We start from the raw sequence: 24,148 nt of genomic DNA, 5'->3' as shown, positions 1-24,148 counted from the left end.
TTGCATTCACAATCAAGAGAAATTGTTAGTAATGTATATAAGTATATGGAAGAGACTGGGCCAACAATTACACCGAAGAACATAGGAGTGGAAGTAGCAAAGGCAACAGGTGTATCGGAAAGTAGTGTCAGAAGAATAATAAGAGAAACAAAAAGTATCGAATCCTGGGCTTCCACTTCCTTTTCGACACCCCATAAAGAAAGACCTAGGAAATCTCCACTAGTCACTTTGGACGACTTTAACGAGTCTGTGGTGCGAAGAGCAATTAATGACTTCTACATAGTCGAAAAACAGAGACCTACCCTGGAAAAAGTTCACGAAGAGTTGAAGAAAACGTTCCATGTTGGCGGTGATAGTGATGACAGTTCTGATGATAGCTCCGACTCATCTGGTGGTGACGAGGATGGACAGGCACGTGGAGATGATATCTATGCGGACATTGCTGGTGTTGCCCCTTTAGAATAGACTCGTGTAACATGTAAATAAACTCTTCATGTATATAACAGTGAAAAGTGTATAATATTGTATAGTGCATAACAGTCTGCCATTCGGCACTTAATACTTAACATCGGATGTGTGAACATCAACGAGAATAAGCCGCCAACACTATGCAACACAATGAGGTAAGAAATTATTTCCTTTTGAGAACGCCTGTACTGCATTCCCCTATACACTTGTCAGCATGCTGGAGCTCTCCCCTCCACTACCAATACTTCTCCTACTCCGCGTCAGAGGACTGTCACCTCTAAATACCTAAATACCCGGGCTGTACAGGGATACCTTTACCTTTACCTCACCTTCAGGTGAACACATACGCATTTCTGCGCAGATCTCCACCTTCAGGTGAACACATGCGCGTTTCTGCGCACATCTCGACTTTCAGGTGAACACATACGCATTTCTGCGCACATCTCCACCTTCAGGTGAACACATACGCATTTCTGCGCACATCTCGACCTTCAGATGAACACATGCGCGTTTCTGCGCACATCTCGACCTTCAGGTGAACACATGCGCGTTTCTGCGCAGATCTCCACCTTCAGGTGAACACATACGCGTTTCTGCGCACATCTCGACCTTCAGGTGAACACATGCGCGTTTCTGCGCACATCTCGACCTTCAGGTGAATGCGCGTTTCTGCGCACATTTCGAGCTCAACTCGCTAAATATTTGTCGGAACGAAAAATGATTCGAATAAAAGTTGTAGAGAAAAGTGAAACACATCTTATGTCAGAAGCATTTTTCCCGTAAGTTTTACAGTTTGGAGATAATTATACAGCAGTTAATGTACGCTCTGCAGTTGTTGCGATGTGCTTAGAGCTCTCGACTTCGTTGAAATGTGATATTCTGATGGCTGTGACTGAATCTTATTGGAGTTTATTATTCTCTACTGTGTATCTGTCTCCTGTGGTGTGACGCTGTGTATATCTGTTATACAATGAAGATGGAAGCAGCACATCACTGTGAAACGTCAGTAAACCCCTACCAGACTACACGGTATCACATCTTAATTTTTGTTACTCGTGTAATTTAAAAATAATCTCTTCAGATTGCGGTCTCTTATTGCGTTATGTTACAAGAACTAAGATGAAGGAAGGATGATAAATTTTTCGTTTTTGGGCCCCAACCGAAATACAAGGAGGTCGGAGGGAATCACAATTTTCTCAAAGAGTAATTAATTTTCACTCTAGGGTTTGATTATTTCACTTTGATAATAAGTATTTCTGTTACTTTCGCAAATTAAACTATCTTGAGAGCGAAAATTGTTTGTTTTCTTTTTCCGACTGATCACGAATGACAAAATCTTTGACTTCTGTAACCTGCCAGAGAAGGTGGTACAAAATGAACTTATCTTTGCCATTCTTAGAAGTACCGTTAATAACGACGTTACTGGCAAAGCCCACAGAGAGAGCTCCTTTACATGGCTGTAACCTAAGCCTGTTGTGAGATGTACTCACTCAATTTCGTGGCTAATTCCTTGTCAGCAGATGGTATTGTTTTACATTGTGCAGTCTGATGTGGGGTTTCCACACAAAGGGGTAAATCTCTTTAACAATGGAGAATGTACCATAATTAGCTGGAAGCGAACGTCTGCTATCACACGACGCCGAGTTCTCTATGGCTGTTACACTTACCCATATACAATACTTAAATCTAAGTGAATCTCCTTATTTCTATAAGGTTCTGTTTTTAAGCCGTTGGAATACACAGAATGTCAGATTTGAGGTTTCTCACAACGGTGACTTTGAGGAATACCATCATCTGAGGTGTGACGCCGTGTGGTCCTGTAGAATTTCACAGACTTTTTATTAAGAACGTCATGCTTCCATTTTCAGGGTCGATGATATTCCACGCTTTACTCTTAACCCTGAAGATGGAAATAGTAGGGCCCTTCGGGACGTCGGTGAACTTCTACCAGACCACACGGCGTCACGTTCAGGAAAATGGTCTTCATTTCATCTTTACTTATGCCCTGTATTTTCTGTTTAAATAAATTGTGAAAATGTTTGTGTATATCTATACTGGGCGTTAATCGAATATTACTATATCGCCAAGGACACGTCACTGGACCGATATGTGGAGTGCGAAAGGCGTATGTGACTATGATGACCTATTAACTGACCGTACCTTATTTCATTGACATGTTGTGTGAGGGCAGATTTGTATGCGAGTGGTGGTGATGCCAGCGGCAGAGGCTGCTATCATGGCCGCACCTCTTCTGTAAGTAAAGTCATCATGAAATATTCGGGTAGTGAGTTGCTTCACGGGCCCCTGTGCGGGTCCCTTTTCGGGAGCAACAGTGGCATAGGGAACTGAGGTGAAAGAGGAAGACAGGTAAGGGTAGAGAAATGGATGAAGCAATGAAGAGACAGAAAAAAAAAGAGGAATATGATGGTTAGCATGAGTCACAGAAATAAGAAATGTATAGAAAACTTTTGTTTTGAAATCTAGTGAGGGCTCGATACGCTGTAACGTGAAGATAAGGAACTCAGAGAGCTCGTTCAAGCCCCTTTGATGCCTTCCGGATAATTATCTTAGCCGCACAGAACATTCTTAACAAACATTCATAGTGTGTAGTATGGGCGATATACGTCACGTAGTACTGTATATTTAAATAAAATGCAAGCATGTACACCCAAATGTATTTCATTTTATTTGTGTATGAACTACAAAGAAAATGTTGCTTGCCATTGCGGGCCTCTTGTTAACAAGTCAGTTGGCACCTCTAGATGTTAATTCGTTATATGGTTATTGATGTAGAAAGTCAGCTGGTACGCTACTTAATTAGTTAAATACCTAATTACTTCAAGTCAAAGTTACGTTACGACCGATGGTCAGTCGATCAGTCTGTCTTGGTGCCAGGACCAGAATTTTGTTACTGCCAGACAGTTACGGTTTGTTGGTGTGGGACGCCCTCTCTGACAAGAAGACGGGTCTGTCGTTTGTCGCGGTCATAAGCTAATTACTGAGAAAGACCATGATATCTTCAAAATTGCAGTTCGTACCTCACAGGAAACATTACGTCTGCGCTACAAAAACCGACCGGTTAATGCTGTTTAGGGAAGCAGTCTCTGTTTATTGTGAGAACCGTACGGAACACACAAATAATATACAGATCCAGTTCGTACCTCACAGGAAACACGTTACGACTCCGCTACAAAGCCCAACCGGTTAATGCTGTTTAGGGAAGCAGTCTCTGTTTATTGTGAGAACCGTACGGAACACAGAAATAATATATAGATCCAGTTCGTACCTCACAGGAAACACGTTACGTCTCCGCTACAAAGCCCAACCGGTTAATGCTGTTTAGGGAAACAGTCGCTGTTTATTGTGAGAACCATACGGAACACACAAATAATATAGAGATTCAATACATACCTCACAGGAAACACATTACGTCTCCCCTATAAATCCCAACCGGTTAATGCTGTTAGGGAAACAGTCGCTGTTTATTGTAAGATTGCACTGTATGGGCGAAATGTAAAATGCTGAAATTTTTAGTGTTAAATGCAACTGGTTCATATAATTCGCACCGTGATTTAAAAACGTAAGCACGTTGCCGCAGATATTTTCCATTAGCCTCGAATTGAAGCATATAACCGCGTGTTGTATGAAGTGGGTAGAGAGGGTTATACCGTTCTTGCTCTGGATTAGGGCTAGTGCTCGTGATATTTACCGAGCCGAGCGCCCAGTGAGAATGACGTCTAGCTGGTGCGGGGAAGACCCCAGCTGATGCCACTCTTGTTTATTTGATAACTCGAGGGACCTAGATGGTGAGAACATGGCCTCGACTGTTTATGGCACTATCCAGCGTCCAACTGGGGAGCTGGTCTCATGAGACAGAGATGGGCTCTGTCCGTCTGTCGCACTGCCCAACAGGGAGGAAAGTGCAGTATTCCTAATACTTCGTTCATATGCTTGCTTGATTCTCGCTTAACATATCTTAGACCCTGAAGATGGAGGCATTATGTTCCTCCGAAACGTTGCTGAACTTCTGCAGCTCTACACAGCGTCCCATCCCTGCAGATGCACTCTTGAAACTCTTTCATCTTCTGCACGATTAGATGTAGAGAAGGGAGATATTTTTGTTCGGAACTGTTTTTTTTTTATTGCTGGTGGGGTGGGACTAAGTTCCTTGTACCAAGGCCACTTCTGGCCTATTGTACCAGCCCCAGATGTTAGGTGAGGGTGACTGTGGAGCGATTGGTGGAATGAAGATTGGCAGGGGAAACCGAAGCACTCGGAGAAAACCTTCCCCAGCGCCACTTTGTTCACCACAAATCTCACTTGACCAGACCCGGGAGTGAACCCGGGCTGCAGCGGTGGGAAGGCAGCGACTAACCGCTTGAGTTAGGGCGCAGCCCCTTCGGAACTGTTAATTATTAGGATCTGGGATAGCTCAGTCGGTACAGTGACCGACTAAGGGCTTGCGGCCGGGGTTCAATTCCCGATAGGGATAAGGAAGCATTCTGTACTCCACGGTGTCAAGACCGGCTCTGGGGCGTACCCAACCTTTTATCCATTGTGTTCCGGGGGCGATTCCCGGCAGGCAAAGCCGCAGTGCTTGAAGCTGATCACTCATCTCCATCTAGTGCCGAGGTAAAGAATGGTGGAGCTATACCTCCACTCCCCCACCCGTCTTCATGGCATGATGATTAATTAAATGAACGCTGAGACAACTTTATCGTTTTTATTGGCAGGTTACCGCCTTGGACGGGGGATCGGTCCATCTCAAGGCTTGTGCCTACACAGGACAGGATGCGCGCGCACACGCACACACTGACACAAAGGAAACCCCGGACATACACCCATTCCTCGCGTGAGATTCCAACCCACGATCTGCCTCGCTGGAGCGGTTTAACACATAACTTGCTTTAGACCGCACGGCCAAGAGTATTCCAATAATTTATATTTGTTTCCTCCAGTTCTAAAGGGTGTTATTGTTTCTGTATCGTTGTTCACCTTTATCTGTTCTCTGATTTCTCTTTTAACACACAGTCTCCCTCTGTTGTATTTTCTGTCTTCCAATTGGTTTCATTGTTTTATGTTCTGCATCTGTTATTACATTCGTTCAAGAATTACCTTCACCGTCCTCTGAAGCCTCTTCAGTTGTGTACAGGTTGTCTTTCCAAGCGAGGTCTCAAGGTTGCGCAGGTGGAGAAATGAGAAGTTTAGAATGAAGTAGAGGGTTAGTGTTTGTAGCTGCACTGTGTGAAGGTGGGTGACCCAGTGTAACTAAAACCCAGTTATAACCTATAGAACCTGTCTCAGTAGACGAGCGGTCTAAGGCATGTACTGTCTTCGCTCGGTCGGAAGCCGGGATCGTGAGTTCGAATCCCACTCAGTGCATGGATGTGTGTATGTGATTATTCTGTGTTTGTGTTGTCCTGTGTTTAGGTAGAGGCCTTGCGACGAGCTGATCACTCGTGCAAGGAATCCTACCGCCTGCAAAATGATCTTGAAGCTGAAAAATCGGAGGCCAGGGGCCAAAGGGGCTGTACAGGCAGTGAAAAAAAGGGAATAACCTGTAGCCGGAAAGTCACGGGCTTGCTTCCCGATTAGGTCATTAGGTTTTCCAGTTGACCTAGTCCAGCCGCACTGTGGCCCTGCGGTCGACTCAGCCTGTAACATAAATGAGTACCAGTAATCTTCCTGTGGGTAAAGGGCGGCCGGCGCATAAGGCTGACAACCTCATCATCATCTATGATCCGAATTTCTAGAAGAATTTTGGAGCCTCGACGTCTCACAACCCTATAGGCCTTGACAGTCTGTTACAAGGACAGCGTTACCTTTTTTCCCCTTACACACCATACACTCCGTATCGTAGTGTACTCGCCAATATTAGCTGCGCGCTCTGTTGAGAGCGATCAGGTACTAAAAGACCTGCTGTAGAAAATTCAATATTTGGCTACGTAGCACATTGTAAACGTGATTGTAGATGCTGGTATCACACAGTGTACAAAATAAGTTGACGTCACTGACAGGCAGAATTGACGTGAGTTTAAATCAGATGTGGTTAGGTCCCACTCTCCTTCCACAAGAGACTGACAGTTGACAGCACAATCGTTAGATGAGTTCATTAGTTCTGAATGTACCGGCACCTCTGCGTTCTACATACACTCGTAAGCTTCTCCGCGCTGAATGCTGATAACGAAACAGTGCAAAAGAAGACAAAAGGACAAATATTACTGGCTGATGAAATAGGAGAGACAAACGTTAATGTTAATTAATATTTTGAAGCTTGAATTTGGCCCAAATAACATTTAAAAATTGAGTTTTTGCCTCAAAGAAAACGTCTTTCAAGATTGTTGTTTTCTAGGATATGATGCCATGTACTCGCAGGAATCTGCTGCCTCCTTCTTCAGGGTAGGAGAATAAGTCAAGTACGTAGAAAAACGCGACAGTGTTATAGGGAGAAGGACCGGTACCCCGACCAGTAAGGCAGCAGGTTCCACCGAAACGTTCGTAACGATATGACAGACTGCACGGCGTGTCTTGCTAGGCCTGTAATTTGCCTGAGATACAAGTGGACATTAAATTATTATTGTTACGCTGGGGGTGGGCGATGACACACTTTAGAGGTGGACTGTTGCCGGCGTTTCGGAGAAGTTGCTCTCTCCAGCTTAAAGGTGCGGTAATTTCCCCCACGGCGTAAGATGAAGGTAAAATCTTGTCAGTGCTGTGTTGAGCACGATACCATCGAGGCGTATGGGGAGTGGAGATATCGTTCCACTTATTTCTAACACCGGTGTTGAGTAGTCAGCTTCACACTTCGGCCACTTTACCTCCAGTAGTTGAGTTCCATGGCCGATGTGGTGGGACATAGGAAATAATTCCCTTGCTCCAGCCAGAAATCGAACCTGAATTCCTCGGTTGTCAGCCCGTAGCATAGGTATTGTACTGCATGAGTCATCGCAGGTCCACCGTCACGAGGACAGGATATTCGAAACGTCGGTAATGTAACCCATTTATACTTGGTGTCATTCCCCAGAATTGGATTAACATGCCGAACAGGTTAGCGTAGTGGCAGCGCTCTAGATTTGCAGCTGGGAGGTGCTGGATTCGACTCTCGGTCACGACACAGCCTATCTTGACCGAGATATTTAGTGGTTTTTGTCAGCTCCCCAAGGCAAATGTAAGGATGATGTCCAGTTTAGGCAACACTGCCTCTTTCCAATCCCTTTCATATTCATCATTCATCTGTCCTACCATCTCAGAATTTGACCGACGTTTCGGGGATATGTGTTGTTTGCACTTTCTGATTACTTTCTTGTGTTGCTTTTTGATCATGAAAATGGAGGATTACGTTCCTCCGAAACGTCGCTGAACTAGCGGACTGCATAGCTTTACCGAACAGATTGGTTTAGAGGTAACATTGCAATGCACCGGATTTGCTGAGTGAGGTCTTCTTGGATTCCTCTCAGTTCCTCCATCTAAATTCTGGGATTGTACCCCGTTTAGTCTACGACCGTTTCCTTCCAGATTCTTTCCAATTCATCATTGGCCTATCACCTGACTCTGCTTATTCGTGATAGTGAACTCGTTAAGTTACAGAAGTACACGGCGTCACAACCCGGAGAGTAGTAGTTCTCACAGTGACCGCTGTGAGAACCTTAAACCTGACAGTTCCCTGCTGTTTTAGTCTCGTATGAAACATTGTCATTTTAGTATCAGATGTGCTTCAGTAGTAAGGACAGGCGCGTGCATCTACACTGTACGGTTCTCTAGTTCTGACCCAGCTGTAAACAAATTATTTCTAAAGAAGGTATTCAAAAAATGTGATTTCGTAACAGAGGCGCATGTGCAGTCCCTTGCTGAAGACATAACACGCAGTATGAGCACAATACACTTCACATAAATCCTTTGTCTGTAGACACTTTACGATACCAAATTATACGGTGTAAAATATTTAAAGTGGAGTTCAGTAATTGGATGATCCTTGTCTCGTAATTCGGACGGCACTCTCCTCTTTATAGTGATAGGTATAGGTCGGCGGGGTTTTGACGCCGTGCATACTTGTAGGTGTATAATCCTTTCGCAAGAACGCACCGCTTCCTGTCTAACTTGGATTCTTTCTGTGGCTTAGTTACCGACACTATCCAGTTACTCAGGTTATGTAGCGTCGGATTGACGAATCGGGAATGATTTGGAAGGAAGAGGTCATGATCTAATCGAGGCATTGTCCCGTAGTTTCACTGGAGGGACTGAGGAAAACCATTAAGAACCTCAGTCATAGCCAGTGTCTTAGCCAAGATTCGAATAGAGCAATTCCAGAGCACAAGTCTGGAGTTGCCGCTAGACCAGCCTGCTCCGTGAGCCATATGCTCCGGTGGATGGATACCAAGGTTTCGGAGAAACCTTCTGCCTCCATCTTCAGGGTGTTAGAAACAGTTTTATGTCCTAGAGATAGAGGCAGCAGGTTCTTACGTAATTCTACGACCTACCTCTATATCTGTTCTGAACATGGAGGTATCACATTGGTCGGAAATTTNTTTTGGGGGGGGGGGGGAATAGTCTTGCTGCTTTGAAGGTTCCCACGCAGTGTTTGTTCGTCGTCCTGGTGGAGATTTTTAGGCCACGATCGCTTCCTTCCAGATCCTTTCAAGTTCGTCATTAATTTATGCTATCATTGGACCCTGTATAATGTGTATCCTGACAACTTTAAATAAACCATAAATAAATAAACAGGTGGTACACATGACCACTGCGTCATGAATGGTGACATATGCTGCCCTGAGTTATGACATTGAGTGAGTCGATGTTGCGTTTGGAAGGACGCGACAGTCCGTATAACATGAATGCAGTTACAGGAAGGATCTACAAAGGATGCCAGTGAATGGAAGGCAATTGATGCATCATTTAACAGAGAATGGGTTGAAATGTTATCTCTGGAGTGACCTCTGTTGTTTACACTGGAGCCCAGTGTCCGGTCTCAAACGTGGAAATAAATCAAAGCGGAGTGGCCAGACCCGAGCTCTTAGATTGCTTTGCCAGATTTGCCATGGAGCCATTCGACCTCTGTCTATTGACAGTCCCCTCCTCTGCCCACTTCCGATCCGACCTGTGGGTAAAATTTTAAAGCGTTTATTCTTTTTTTTTTTTCAGCCTCTGTATATTTCTGCGAACACGCGTAGTGAAGTCAGTATACAGACTGAGCTGCGGACTCGATAACAGTGTTCGAGGTTCTGATCCTGGCGGGAACAGAAGATTTGTGTCTTCTCCACACTGTCTGCTCTGCCAGCTGTCCGGTGGACACCCAGATCTGGCTGTCCACCTCTTGTCTGTTTCTGAGATTAAGAATGCGTGGAGCTTGACATCAAGTCCCCTGTACGATTTCATGTCATGTCTAATTAAGTGTATGGTCATCTCTTATTCCTTTATCTCCATTCGTTCATTCGTATTTGAGGTCAGAGGCTTTCACGCCTTTGGGGGATGAGGCCGTGTAGTCTGTAAGATGGTTACCGACGTTTCGGAGGAACCGACTGCCTCTTCCATCTTCACGGTACATGGGAATCTCGAAGACTCTGGCAGCATGTTCTTTCACAACTCTGGTAGAGATATTCCAGGCTGCGCAGCGTCACATACCAGAAGGCAGCGTGTTCATAGGTACCGACATGAGAACCTCGAATTTTGTATCTTCACTTCATGTTTTATTTCCCGACCCTTCCTGAAATAGGAAGTGGGTTGGAAAAGTAGAGCTGATGAGTAAGTGAACTTGAAAAGTCATGGGAAAAGTGAGAAGGGGGTAGAACATAATATTTTTAGAAGGTTCCCAGTCTTTGCCCATTCGTCTTTGTGACAAGGGCAATATGGAAGTGAAGACGTTAGGGTGATTAGAAGCAGTGGCTTGAGACAGGGGCCGCGAGGTTTTTATTTTCTGGAGGAGCGTTGAATTGTGTAATTTGGAAAAAAAATAATTTGATAGCTTTGACAGAAAATGGGGCTTAATTTTGATTTTGAAGTATATCTAATGAATATATACAAATCCAGTCCGTACCTCACAGGAAACACATTACGTCTCCGCTACAAAGACCAACCGGTTAAGTCTGTCTAGGGAAACAGTAGCTGTTTATTGTGAGAACCACACGTAACACACAAATAATATAGAGATTCAGTCCATACTTCACAGGAAACACATTACGTCTCCTCCACAAAGCCCAACCGGTTAAGTCTGTCTAGGGAAACAGTAGCTGTTTATTGTGAGAACCACACGTAACACACAGATAATATAGAGATTCAGTCCATACTTCGCAGGAAACACATTACGTCTCCACTACAAAGCCCAACCAGTTAATGCTGTTTAGGGAAACAGTAGCTGTTTATTGTGATAACCATACGGGACATACAGATACACTCTGTGAGGGCAGAACGCATAGTTTTACAGTATTAAAGCAGATGACACGCACAGTAACCACCATGCTTTAAAGGGTTAATGACATTTTTTTGTGGTAGCCTGTCTCTAAAACGTTTGCTATCTTAACATCCATTTTCCACTCAATTCTATGTTTCGGGGATGGTGTAGACATTATGTAGTTTCTTTTTTTTTGCACTTCCTTCCTCATGCTTATAATTTAGGAGGGTAAACTAGAATGCTGGACTGTTACTACCCCTCACCTTATGCATGGTAACTGCACGAGCTAATTGCTGGCCATTCTCTCACGCGGGCGTAAGTTCCTATAGAAACCGGAAGAGTGTTCCCGCTCTTGTAGCAGTAGATGCCTCTCATTTATAAAACAACACTGAAATGTAACTACTTAAAATTAGCTTCTCGCCCTCTACCCCTCCCCCAGCCTCAGAGCTCCGCAGCGAAAACTTTAAATAGGACGCCGGCGTCTGTGTCTGCCTTCCACCATGCGCAGACACTAGAACCTGCTAGGATTACGCATAAATATAAAAGGAACATAGACCGTGTTACTTTATTACCATCCACCTAATGTACACCCTTTTCTTTCCAGCCTTAAGGCTATTTTTGGAATAGCTGTCAGTACAGTGACTGTCTTACGGGCTGTACAACCCAGACTCTACAGAGGCAAGAGATTTTCTGTTCTCCACAGCATCCTTGGGCTCAGTCGATCTCCTGTACACTGGGTACCAGAGGCTCTTTCTTTGGAGGTATACCGCCCGGAGCGTGAAGCTGACTACTCGCCTCGTCTAGTGCCGAAGTTAAGTGTGCTTGGAGCCATGTCTGTTCCCCCATAAGCGTGGTGCTTAATTAAGCACAGGGACAATTTCATTCCATTTCTTTCTGTGATGGGCTGATTCCCTTTACTGTCCCCATATAAACGGTTAGGAAGCAGCGCAGTGTTTCTCTGGCACTATCTTCACAACATTTAACCAACATGGCCGTCGAGTTTCTTATCACGCCTTATTCTGGAGATACTGAATCCAGTTCTCTTCTTGGAGAGCAGCTAACCTGACTAAAACTTTCCCGTTGACAAATGCCTGGATTATGCTTCCGATCAGGCCACGAAAACTTCACATCCTTTCGTAGCCAAATCCATGCTTATTGCTGTACAGTCATCTCACCGTTCAGTGGGACCGGATTGGACTGCCACGAGGTACAGTGTAGGACTGTTACCTTCACAATGAGAATTCTGATCCATGAGTCTCATAGTTTCGTGTGTGACTGACTATCTAGCGTGAAGGAGGAAGGGTTTCGGAGACACGAGCACGCATGTGTAGGCGCCCGAGCGATCTGGTCTGTCGAACAGGGTTTGAAAAAGTTATTAATGAACTGTGGGAGGAACGATAGAAAGGACGAGGAAGATAGATGAAGACGAGAATAGCAAAAAGAAAACAAGGCAGAAGGGGGCGGGGCGTAGGACGATAAAAAGTAAGTGCAGTGACCCAGAGTTTCGTGAACATTAGTGGATGAGGAAAGTTACTATTCTCTTGTTAATACAGCCGAAACGATTTAATCGTCTTCATATAACGTACATATATAGGGTGTGCCTTTTAAGTTGTACTTTCCCTGTCAGGGCACGCGTTGCTAACTGCTTCACACACAGCAGCACACGTTTTCTGTGTGAAGTTATTTTCGAGAATTAACACTCCTTTTTGCTCGTGAATACACCCTGCTCGCACCTGCGCAGTTGGCGACAGCAGGAGCCTAGCAACCAAGGTGACAATGCGTCGAGTGTTAAGAGTACAATTGGGATAGTCCATTAGAGGGCGGAACAGCTTCTGGTTTCCTGTCTGTACCCTAACACTTGATTTTCATTTAGAGTTATTTTAAAGTAATCTAGTTGGTAGCACTATGCTACAAGCCGGAAGGCCGCGACACCAAGTCCCGATGATGTCATTGGGGTTTTCAGTTAACCGAATCCTTCAAGTCGCACTGTGGTCCTGCGGTCGACTCAGCCTCTAACAGAAATGAGTACCAGTAATTTTCCTAGGGGTATAGGGCGGCCGGAACGTAAGGCTGACAGCCTCACCGCCATCTGTTAGCGGACTCTCTAGAAATTGTGAGAACCTCGACGTCTCACAAGTCTATGGGCCCCCACGGCCTGTTACAGTGACAGTTCGCGAGTAAGGGTGACAACCTCACCGCCATCTGTTGGCCGACTGTCTAGAAAATGTGGGAGCCTCGTCGTCTCACAACCCTATGAACCTCCACGGTGTTACATTTTACATTTTAAATGGAACACCCTGTATGTACACGGTTTGTGCGATCGCTGTACTGTTCTTGCTGATTGTAAGGACTTGGAAATTACGAATTTATAGTAGCCTCGAGTATCACGATTTTGTCAGAATCCGTCGATCGGTTCTCGAGTTTAAAGGTGCGGGCGATGGACAGTCGGAGTACGGTTAGTTGCCGTCGACCAGAAACGGTTTACGATCCCCCTCTTGCTTGTTTTATATGCTGAGTCTGAAGCAGAAATGTGGTCATGAGTTCCCGTGGGTCCCTAAACCAAGGACGATTCTGGTGATGATGACCAGCAGCACGTCACTGCTCTGCGCGGAGTCTGATAAACAAATTGAACGATAGGAAAGCATTTCTCAGTTCGCTGACTGCGTGACAGCAACACGGGCAGGTCTGGCTCCTTGATCAGGCACTGTGGTGGTCAGAACAGAGAGAAGAAAGGGGGATAGTGAAGGACAGAGAGAGGAGGAAAAGAAGATGAGAAGAAAGTGGAAGGCAACGAAGAGGGAGGAACTGGAGAGATGAACAGCCGGGGTTCGCTACCCGGCAGGTACAAAATTCTTCTCTTTTCCACAGCATCAAAACGGCTGTGGGCCCCCTCCCCCGCTTCCTATCCAGTGGTTACTGGGTAAAGCAGCCGGGGTGTGAATCTGACCACTCACCTTCATCTAGTTCCGCGGTTAGGAATGGTGGAGTTATACCTCCATTCCCTTACTGGAAGGGAGGACGAAAAGGAGATTTAAGGAGATGAGAAACGAATAGAATTAAGAAGGGTGGAGAGGAAGAAGGATGAGAATAAAAAGAAGGGAAGATGAAAGGAGAGAAGTTGAACAAATGAAGAGAGAGCGGAGAGAGACAAACAAGGAGGAGAAGGAAAAGGAACGGAAGAATTAGGAGAAAGGGAGAGCTGAAGAAAGTGATGTAAGAACACAAACTCACTGCTCCGTCGGTCTGTTCCTGTGTCCGAAAGGGTTAAATACATATACACGTATCTCTGTGTGTGCTGCTGTTATGTTATTTATCCAGAGCCCCAGAGGCCTATCGTATGAACTGGACCTCATTGCAATAAATGTGTGATCCCCCGCACCGCACCGCCTCTCCCCACCCCTCTCATATCTTGAGACTCAGTAAATCGTCCTGTAGCTGGCGTGGGGATTTCTGTGGCAACTATTTTGCTGGAAGGTGCCCACGCTTCTTTACTTACACGTCTTGAACACAAGATTTAAAGGTAGTTATTGGGAAAATAATCAGGAAACCAGAAGAACCGTCTTACGGGGATAATCCTGTTCTCACAGAGCAGCAGACGGATGTGGCGATCACATGCCGTCATGGTCAGGACGAAGGATCACTCCGGAAGGATATAAAGATTACGTTTTGTGCGTGATGTGATGTTGTGTAGTGTGGTCGATATTTACCAGTGTTTCGGTGGAGCTTGCTATCGCCTTCTTCAAGTTTATCTGTTGCCCTGAAGATGAGGCAGGAGTGTCCTCCGAAACGTTGGTAAATATCTTCCAGTTTACACGATGTCAAGTCAGAGGAAATTGTAACGTTCGTGGTCCCAGTCGAGAGGACATCAAATATCACACAGAATAACTGGCATAATAACAATAACAAGTAAAGTAAGTAAAGGTATCCCCGTAACAGGCCGTGGAGGCCCTTAGGGTTATGAGATGTTGAGGTTCGCACATTTTCTAGACAGCCGGCTCATAGATGGGGGTGAGGTTGTCAGGCCTACGCGCCGGCCGCCCTTTACCCCCAAGAATATTCCTGGCACTCATTTCTGTTAGAGGCTGAGTCGACCCCCAGGGCCATAGTTTGGCTGGAAGGATTAGGTCAATGGAAAGAAATCCAGTGACCTCATCGGGACTTGAACCCGCGACCTTCCGGCTTGTAGCATAGTGCCTCAACCAACTACGCTACCGCATGCCCCGGAATAATAATAATCCTAGCGGTTTGGTGTGGCAGTAACGCTTTACACTGGGGCACTGATTGTCCTGACTGAGTTTCTTTATGGTTTTCCTCGGTCTCTCCTGGAAAATGCCGGAGGAGTGCCTCCGTTAGATCATGACCGTTTCCTTCCAAATCCTTTTCAGTTCATTCATCTGTGATTCTACCATTCGACGATAGTCTCGATATTGCGATGCTGAAAACATCGTTAAATAACTCACGAAATGACAGTAATATATTATTATTATTATTATTATTATTATTCATATATGCACGTACTTCGGGAGCAGTTTATAAATTGTACACCAATCCTCCATCCAATGGGTAACGGGGGCTCTTTCCCAGGGGGAAAAGCGGCCGGGCCGTGAAGCTGATCACTCACCTCCAACTAATGCCGAGGTCAAAAAAGTGTGGATCTATACATCCACTCCCCCATACGCCTTAATGGCGTAGTGCATAACTGGCTAAGCACAGGGACAGATTTACCTTTTACAGCCAAGATATAATAGTGAGACATACTTAACCGCTCTAAGTTAAGTTTAACTAAATACGTGGGTCATTTCATAAATAATGCACAGGTTGGCAACACTGCGGATTAGATGACGCAACAGCAGTGAGCCTCACGTCAGTTACAGTTCAGGGCTTGAGAAAGAAGCGCGTTATTTTGTTTCATTTGTAATATACACTGTTCTTAAATAACGTGAGTTAGAAATGGAGCCTGCACGGTTCTCGGGTATTGTGACTGTTGAAGATCAAAGGTCGTACATTAAGATCGAAACTTTACGTGGAAAAAACCCGACAGAAATCCACTGTGCTTTCAGTGAAGTTTGTGGCGAGTTAACAGTGGACCGTAGTACAGTTTCTCGCTGGGCTAGTCGTTTGCGTTGCGATCGTGTGAGCATAAACGACGATCCAAGGTCAGGAAGGCCGAAAATATCAACAGATGAACGAAACGTGAAACTTGTGTCAGATGCTCTTGAAGAAGATCGTCGTGCGACATGTGAGGACCTTTCTGAAACCAACGTCAATATTGCGTATTCTGACAGATGATTTAAAGAAGAGAAAGATTTCTGCGCGATGGGTCCCTCACTGCTTGACTGCTGAGCAGAAGCAGAAACGCCTCAACATTGCAGCGTTGCTGAAACAAAGATTCGACGTTGAAGGTCAAGAATTCTTGTATCGACTTGTCGAGACTTTGAACCGGAGCTGAAATCACAGTCCAACGAGTGGAGGGGTCCATCTTCCCCACGATCAAAAATATTTCGACGATCTCAATCAAAGGTCAAACAATGATGATCTTTGCTTATGATCACCAAGGAATCATCATGACAGAGAGAGTTCCGTGCGGGAAGAGTGTCACAGCGGTTTATTATCGTGACTTTATGCAAAATCTGCGCAGAAAAATGCACAAAAACCGACCTCAGTTGCTCGAGGCTGGGCCGATCATTCTCCATGACGACGCTCGCGCGCACATCGGGAATGTCATAACAAAAAATGCTGCGCCAGTGCGGTTGGGAGGTGTTGCCTCATGCTCCCTACAGCCCGGACATGAGTCCACCAGACTTCGACTTATTCCCAAAGTTGAAACAACCTATGCGAGGCCGTCGTTTTCCCTCTCTGGAAGAGCTTTCTGCTGCAGTACCCGAGGCTTCGACAGATAAACAAAGATGGTGTCCTGGATGGAATAGTAAAGCTTCCCACACATTGGTACTCGGTCATTGAGAAGCAGGGGGACTATATTGAAGGACTGTAAAGAGATATTAAAAAAAAAAAAAAATAAACGTGGACGTAAACAAAAAATTGTGTGCATTATTTCTGAAATGACTATGTAGTATCAAGAATTTACCTCATGCCTCAGGGAAAACACACTTGGTCTCCATTACAAAGGCCAAGTGGTTGTTATTGTTGTTTAGGGAGGTATTGGTTGCTTGAAGAGTTGTGTCTTCTGGAATATAATGCCATGTAATCCGTTCTTCGATACTGAAGATGGAAACGACATATACCTCCGAAACGTCGGTTGACTTTTCAACGAACTAAACAGCGTTATATTTCACCTCAGCTGTGAGAACCTCAAATCCTAATCGTTGTATATTTTTAGAATCATATGGGCAGAATGCAGAGTTTTGGTATATATAATTACCACTGTGCTGTGAGGGGTTAAATGTCTGACGTACCGCTTTTTCTTCAGGCTTAGCTCTGGAAAAGAATGGTATCGCAAGTGAATTCACGTAAAAAAAGAAAGCCGGGCCCCGTGATCCCACACTACAGTGCCGAGCCTCTGTCTGTTGGCTGTCCCGACACAGGAATGAAAGAAGAATGCTCTTTGCTCTGTAATTATATAACATAAAGGCCGTGGTCTTATTAAGTTAACTGTAGGAGCAGCGGCGTCAGTAGAGCGTCGGCGAGCTCCCGAGTCGGGAGTGTGAAGTTCTGTCACTCTAATGGCTTACATGTGAGCTCCGTCTGCAAACTTCATTATCTGAAGGAGCTCCAGGGAGACCCCCTTGTTCGTCTTCACGATAGTAGTCGAAACCAAGACCACACACGAGGAACTTCCAGATTGTTTTCACAGCGAACCTTGCTCATGTCTAATGCATCAGGTTTCTTACTTGTGGCTGCATCAGAACGATACAAGAAGTTTTGTGAAGAGTAAATGGTCCTTAAAATTATCTATAAGAAGTTCTAGGAAGAAGAAGAAGAAGAAGTGGGGTGATAATGAGAAGCACTACATTTGGGGGGGGTAATAAACTATATCTCCGATTTTTAAGGTTCCCAGGTAGTGCCCGCTTGTCCTTCTGGTATAGGTAGAGCATATAATCGGATTTCTTTTTATTTTATGACGCTGCAAGAGGTGCATTATAGTAAAATTTTTAGCTAACGTTGGGAGGCTATATTAGAGCGAAATTTTGACGTTACCGATGTGAGGTCTGCATGTGAAGCAAGCAGTGCAACGTGGAATTTGGATACCAACTCAGCATTTGCTCTAGGACCGAGGAAAACCACGGAAATCCTGAGTTCTGTGAAGAATTAATCTCCTGCTTTCGTTTGATACAACACGGACGGCATAGCAAACGAACACATTATTGGGGGGGGGACACAGACAGCAGGGCGCTGTCATAAGCTTTCTAACAAAATAATAGCGAGACGGAAAAACAAGAAACGATCTCACAGAAGGATACACAGACAGCAAGCCTTATTTTTGTTTTCAAAATAAGGAAAGTCGGCTAATAAACACGATATCAGTCATCAGTTTTGGCTTGTATTTTACACTTTAAACGAATCCTCACGCGTGAAACTGAAGCGTGTCATCGTGCTTAATATCGACAGCACTATCAACAGAAAACAAGACCCGCTAGCACTTATGGGAACAGAAGCTTGTGAATGACGCCCGTGCGAAGTCGACACGCCTCGTTATTCGTTGCGTCATGTGACGCAGATAATTATTCATCAGGCGCACGCTATGCCTGTCGAGAATATGGGCGGTAGTGTTGGGGCGATCCGCTAGCGACAGAAACACATCTCTTGTCTTCCTTCACCGTTGTTCGGTGTATTATTTTTCTCTCCCCTCGAGACCAATTGATTTCTTCTCCTGCAGAGCCACTTACTTTCGGTTTCATGCGTACTCTTGTAGCTTCCGAGGGATGGCAGCACTCATCGTAAAGGGAAGATTACAGGCCCATATTTCTGTATTTCCTGTCATGAAGATATATGTTACCGAATTGTTTTTAAGTTCAGCTGCTTGAAACTTCGTTATATCAGAGAAATGTTTTCAAGTTTCTTCCCATATGCGGAGAAATTTTACGTAATTATTGTTTAGGTTCCGTTGTCAAACCGTGGTCTCCAACACTGTTAAAGCATATCGCAGTATTTAAGGAAAGTAATGTTCAGTGTGTATCAGTTGCGGATTCTGTAGAACTTGTACTTCTGATATTGGGTCTTTCCACCGCGTGGATTTGCACAGTGTTGCCGATATTTCGGAGTTACATGCAGCCTCAAACGTTTCTGAAGACTGAGTTAGTTTTTACCTCGGAAACATCGTCAGCGGTATCCATAGCCACGCGGTGCAGAGACCCAAGACCAACAGTTGGAGATTTATGAAGCGAACTTTACTTACGTGTTACTTTGTTCTGTTGGCAGACCTGCTACGAGATGGAACGCTATCTGAAGGACGAGCCGAAGCTACAGTCGTACAAGAAGTTGCCCAATGACCTGAATACACCGTGGAACCTGTTCACGGCGCCAGGTCCAGCTGCTGCCATGGCAGTAGCAGCGGCCGCATCCTGGGCCAAGGTAGATCCACTGACCCTGGACGAGCTGAACTTGAGCGAGAGGCACCTGGACACCTTGAGCATGAGTTCCGCCAGCTCTGCGTGCAGCGGCGTGTCGTGGGACAGTTCCTTGAGCTGTGCCGTGCTCGTCAAGAAGGAACCCGTTGAAGACGATGAGGAGGATGAGGAGGAAGACTGCTACGAGGATACTATTAGCAGTAACAGTGGCAGCCGGAGGTATCAAGGTACTGCTAGCGGTACTGGCAGTAACAATAGTGGCAAACCAGTGGAGTTAAGACTCTTAGCTAGGACATCTTCATCGGCACAATCTATTCTTCCAACTCTGACACCCCCATCTAGCCCAGAGTCAGGTCAGGGCCACAGTAACAGTAGCAGCTCTTCAAGCAGTGGCAGTGTTGCTAGCAGCGCGGGCGATGTGTCAGTAGGTCAGGGACTGTTGCGAGTCGCCAACGGGGCCCCTCGCAGTGCCATAGTAAGGATGACTGCCAGAAGCTCTCCCGGTGTGACTCGGCTTATCTCGGTGACCCAAAATCCGTTTACCCCCGCACCTCGCAACAACAGCAACAGCAGTAGCAGTCAGATACAAGTGGGATCTCCGCCGTCACCACCCGGCCCGAACCCAGCGGGTACTCCCAGCGGTGGGACGACAGCCACAAACACCGGGAACAACAGGCATCACTCCAGGCACGATCATTCGCCTGATTCCAAGAGGAGGATACACAAATGTCTGTTTCCGGGCTGCAAGAAGGTGTACACGAAAAGCTCGCACCTCAAGGCACACCAGAGGACACACACAGGTAACACTTTGCTTCTCTCCTTCAGTTTTAAGGTGTTAACTTTTCCCTGTGCTTAATTAAGTAAGCGCCATGCTTAGGGGAAGTGCAGCTATAGCTAAACCCTTCTTGACCTTGGCACTACATAGAAGTGAGTGGTCAGCTTCACGTCCCGACTCCTTTACCCTCCTTAACACCTTTGATGGGTGGGCCCCACAGCCGGTCTGGACGCTGTGGAGAAGAGAATAATCTCTTGCATTTGACTGGAATCGAATCCCGGTCTCCCAGCCCCTAGTTTACTGACCTATTTTAAAATGTTAGGGGAAGGGTACAAACCTAGCAAAGCATGGAAACCCACCACGAGGTCATGAAGGCTGTCTAGCACGGAGGGAACGAGCACAGGGATTGGTTGGGTGACCACACAATTTGAGTCTGCAAGAATTGTTGATCTCTTGTTTGGCTTACCATTCAACCTTGAAGATGGAGGCGTTATATTCCTCCGAAACCTCGTCTCTTCTCCGAAGTACACAACGTTGACAACGCCGGTCATGTCCCATTGTCTAGTTGAAGCGACTTCACAAGATGACTATTATTTCTCGAGACTGACATTGAAAAGTGAGAAGGAGCCCCCTTGGGAGCCCGGCGGTGGGTCTGACATCAGCCAATAATTTCCCGTAGTCAGGCCGCGGTGTGTCCTCTGTCCCCATCGGCTTGTAAACCGAGGTCTGCAGTTCTATTTGTTACAGTTTCCTGCTGCACTGAGGCTCTCCGCTGTTATTTATGAACCGGGGGTGGGGGTGGGAGTGGGGGCGCGGGCGCTGTACTATTTAGAAGTTTGGACTTTAGAGTAATTAACTCGGTTTTGTTTTTATAAAGCTACGCTTAGCAAGAGTCTGTAGATTTGTGTGGGTGTGAAACTTGGGCTCTCGTGATAAGAACAGAGCAATGGTAACGCTCACGACTCGTGTTCAGGAGGTGCCTCGTTCGAATCTCTTCCAGGATGTCTGCTGTTCTGACTGAGGGTTTTCCAGCGTCTCCTTACATAAGCGCCGGAGTAATACCTCGATGATGCTGCGATCTTCGAAATCCTTTTCCATTTTCCATCGTACCATTCGAACAGGTTAGTTCAGCGGTAATGCTGACATTAAGGGAGGGACGTAGACTGAGGGNTATATATATTCCTCTTCTCCCCATTCATGCTATATAGTCTATAGTCTATATGCTGTAGTCTATAGAAAGCCAGATGCAGAGAGACCACTAGGAAGACCAAAATATAGGTGGGTGGATAATATTAAAATATATCTTACAAAGATAGGATGAGGTGGTATGGACTGGATTGATGTGACAGGACAGGAACCAGTGGAGGGCTCTTGTGAACACGGTAATGAACCTTCGGGTTCCATAAATGTTGGGAAACCCTTGAGTATCAGCGCGAATGGCGGCTTCTCAAGAAGGTTCAGCTCCATGGAGTTAGTATCAGGTTATATGGCGGCGGTGTGAAGATTAATGAACCTGGAACACATGGTGGAGTGAAACCCCGCTCCGTTATCAGTAGTCCACAGCAATTCCATACGACCTGACTTGGGATGGAACCTGCGCCAACGCGGTGCGATTTTAGATTTGGACGAGTATTAGGGAGGTGTTTGGTTCAAATCTCGACAGGACACCGTCTATCCTGATGGAGGCTTCTCTGGTTAGGCCTGTATCCCTCCGGGCAGATATCTGGACAATACCTGGACTGGACCACTCACATCCTTTGTAGTTCACTGGTCGTCCGGCCTCTTGACGCTGTGTAGCGTAGACTTTGAAAGCGCCGTAAATCAAAACAAAAGAAGTGGGCCCTGTACTATAGTAGCATAGCCATGTCAGCACTCGAAACAGCATCTGCACCAGCAGCCTTAAATACCAGGGATTCGTATCCAGGATAAATTGCAGATAGCCACATTATTAAATGGGGTTCTCCGTCCTGCTACTAGGTCCTACTCCAATTAGTCTAATGGGGCATCCTGCATCGCTGTAAGGCATGAACTTTGCTGCCCCCTTTCTCTCCGTTTCTCATTCTCTACGTCACATACTTTATCTCGCAATTTCAATATATCGTGCCCCCTCCCCCCCCCTTATTTTCTTCCCTTTATACACCAATTTCTGACTTTAAATATAAATTATTTCCACGTGTGTTAGTGACTAAAGACGCGGGTTCGGATCGGCGAGTCGATTTATTGGATATTCAATAGTCGTAACTGCGATTAATTATAACACTTTCAGTATTACCGTAATTATAACACATAAATAAAGTCTTCTATATCTGCTTGCACAAGTCGTTGCTAGGTAACAGATCTCAGCAATGGCTATTCCTCTTGCAAAGATTTTCCTGTCCGTTTCCTGGCAGCTGCTTTTAACACAGGAACTATAATTGTCACATTCCCAATATCACTGCACTACAGCACACATGAAGTCTTCAAATCACACGGTAAGTCCTCACAGGCTGACTTCCTGTACTCTTCTGTACTCCTAGTTCCAGTTCGCTCTGATTTAACTTGCTTCTGAATTCATTTCTCTTATAAGCACTCTGCATAGACCCCTCGGAAAACACCTTCTCTATTGTTGATGACGTCACCGCGTTGCATAGCACGGTCCCATACGCGGAAATTGGTTTACCGAGCCGTTGCCTAGAAACGGATTTCATAACCCCGATGTAGCTCACATACAAAACAGTTTCATCTAGTATACTGTTGCATGTTGGGAAGTGCGTGTATTTACTGAACCGTTTCCTGGAAGTATTTTGATCAAAGGTTGGTTTTTATATAACGATATCTGCTATTACCACAAAATCAGAACCCCTTTTTTAATTAAGATTGGGAAGAGGGAATTTCAAACGACGATCTCCACGCATATAGGGTATGTTTTTATAAAAGGGTTCTGCCCGAATCAGATGACGTCTCGCGTGATGCAGCAAATATCTGTGGGTGCTGTAGACAAAGAATAGCCACTTCTGTATTACCTGACTATGAAATCTGGTTTCACAGGTGGCCAGTTCTGCGTTCAGATCTCTTTCATTCCCTTTGTTACATCTTTCTGGTTTAAAACTTTAGAAAAGAAATGTTTTCCAGTTTTATCTCCCAACTTTCATAATGATCTCCATTCGGTCTCTTTGCTTTATAAATGCCCTGCCCCCTTATTCAGGACTTATAACAGGAAATGTGGGATTAGAGACCCTTTAAATTATGTTTGCATGTTTTCGTGATGATTTCACATCGATATAGCGAGATGCGCCTGTTTGTATATCTCTATGAGAATTCCGTTCTTGTGAAAACAGTATTATTAGAAACAAATCAAACACGAGATATAATTACATCTAGACCTGAGATCGCCAAATTCTTTTAATATTCGTTGCCCCTTCCAAGCATGAAAGAGATAGAGTAGGACTTGTCTGCATCTGTCAGAAGAGCTGCTATATGGCATAAGTACGATGTTTTAAACAGATACTCCCGTAATCATTTGAGGCAGATAAGAACCCAGTCCGTACCTCACAGGAAACACACTACGTCTCCGCTACAAAGCCCAGCCGGTTAATTCGGTTTAGGGAAACAGTCGCTGTTTATTGTGAGAACCATACGGAACACACAAATAATATAGAGATTCGGTCCGTACCTCACAGGAAACACATCACGTCTCCGTTACAGAAACCAACCGGTTATGGAAACAGTCGCTGTTTACTGTGAGAACCATACAAGATAACATGTAAGTATATTATGTGAACAAAATGCAGAGATTTCAGATGTTAAAGCAGGTGGTACATATGGTTACCACTGTACCTTAAAAGTGTTAAGACATTCGAATTAATGAACAAGACGTAATGTTTTTACGTTATAGTCCTCAGTTAATACTATATACATACACAGTGTGTCCAGGTTCTGTTGGGGCTGTCTTCATTGAAAAATACAAAACGTGAATTATTTTCAAAATTTCACTCTTTATTCAAAATGGTCTCCTTC

General features: G+C 45.2%; 1 protein-coding gene across 6 annotated transcripts in view; it reads left to right on the top strand.

The window, feature by feature from the left end:
- The window catches only part of LOC111875779 (Krueppel-like factor luna), a 284,213-nt gene that overhangs the window by 82,761 nt on the left and 177,304 nt on the right, over positions 1–24,148 (top strand). For 5 of the 6 annotated variants that reach the window (XR_004512670.1, XM_023872297.2, XM_023872304.2 and 2 more), the window contains one exon: positions 19,229–20,177. Coding sequence is in view for 5 of the 6 variants with exons in the window: in XM_023872297.2 (XP_023728065.1) it covers positions 19,229–20,177 (949 nt within the window). In the remaining variant the exon portion in view is untranslated. Of the gene's footprint in view, positions 1–5,304; positions 5,321–19,228; positions 20,178–24,148 lie in introns of those variants that run through there. The other variant, XM_033750281.1, reaches the window with a different exon arrangement.

The sequence above is a fragment of the Cryptotermes secundus genome, unplaced genomic scaffold (assembly GCF_002891405.2).
Source record: "Cryptotermes secundus unplaced genomic scaffold, Csec_1.0 scaffold1307, whole genome shotgun sequence".
NCBI classification, from domain to species: domain Eukaryota; kingdom Metazoa; phylum Arthropoda; class Insecta; order Blattodea; family Kalotermitidae; genus Cryptotermes; species Cryptotermes secundus.
This window is presented reverse-complemented; position numbering and strand designations above follow the sequence as displayed.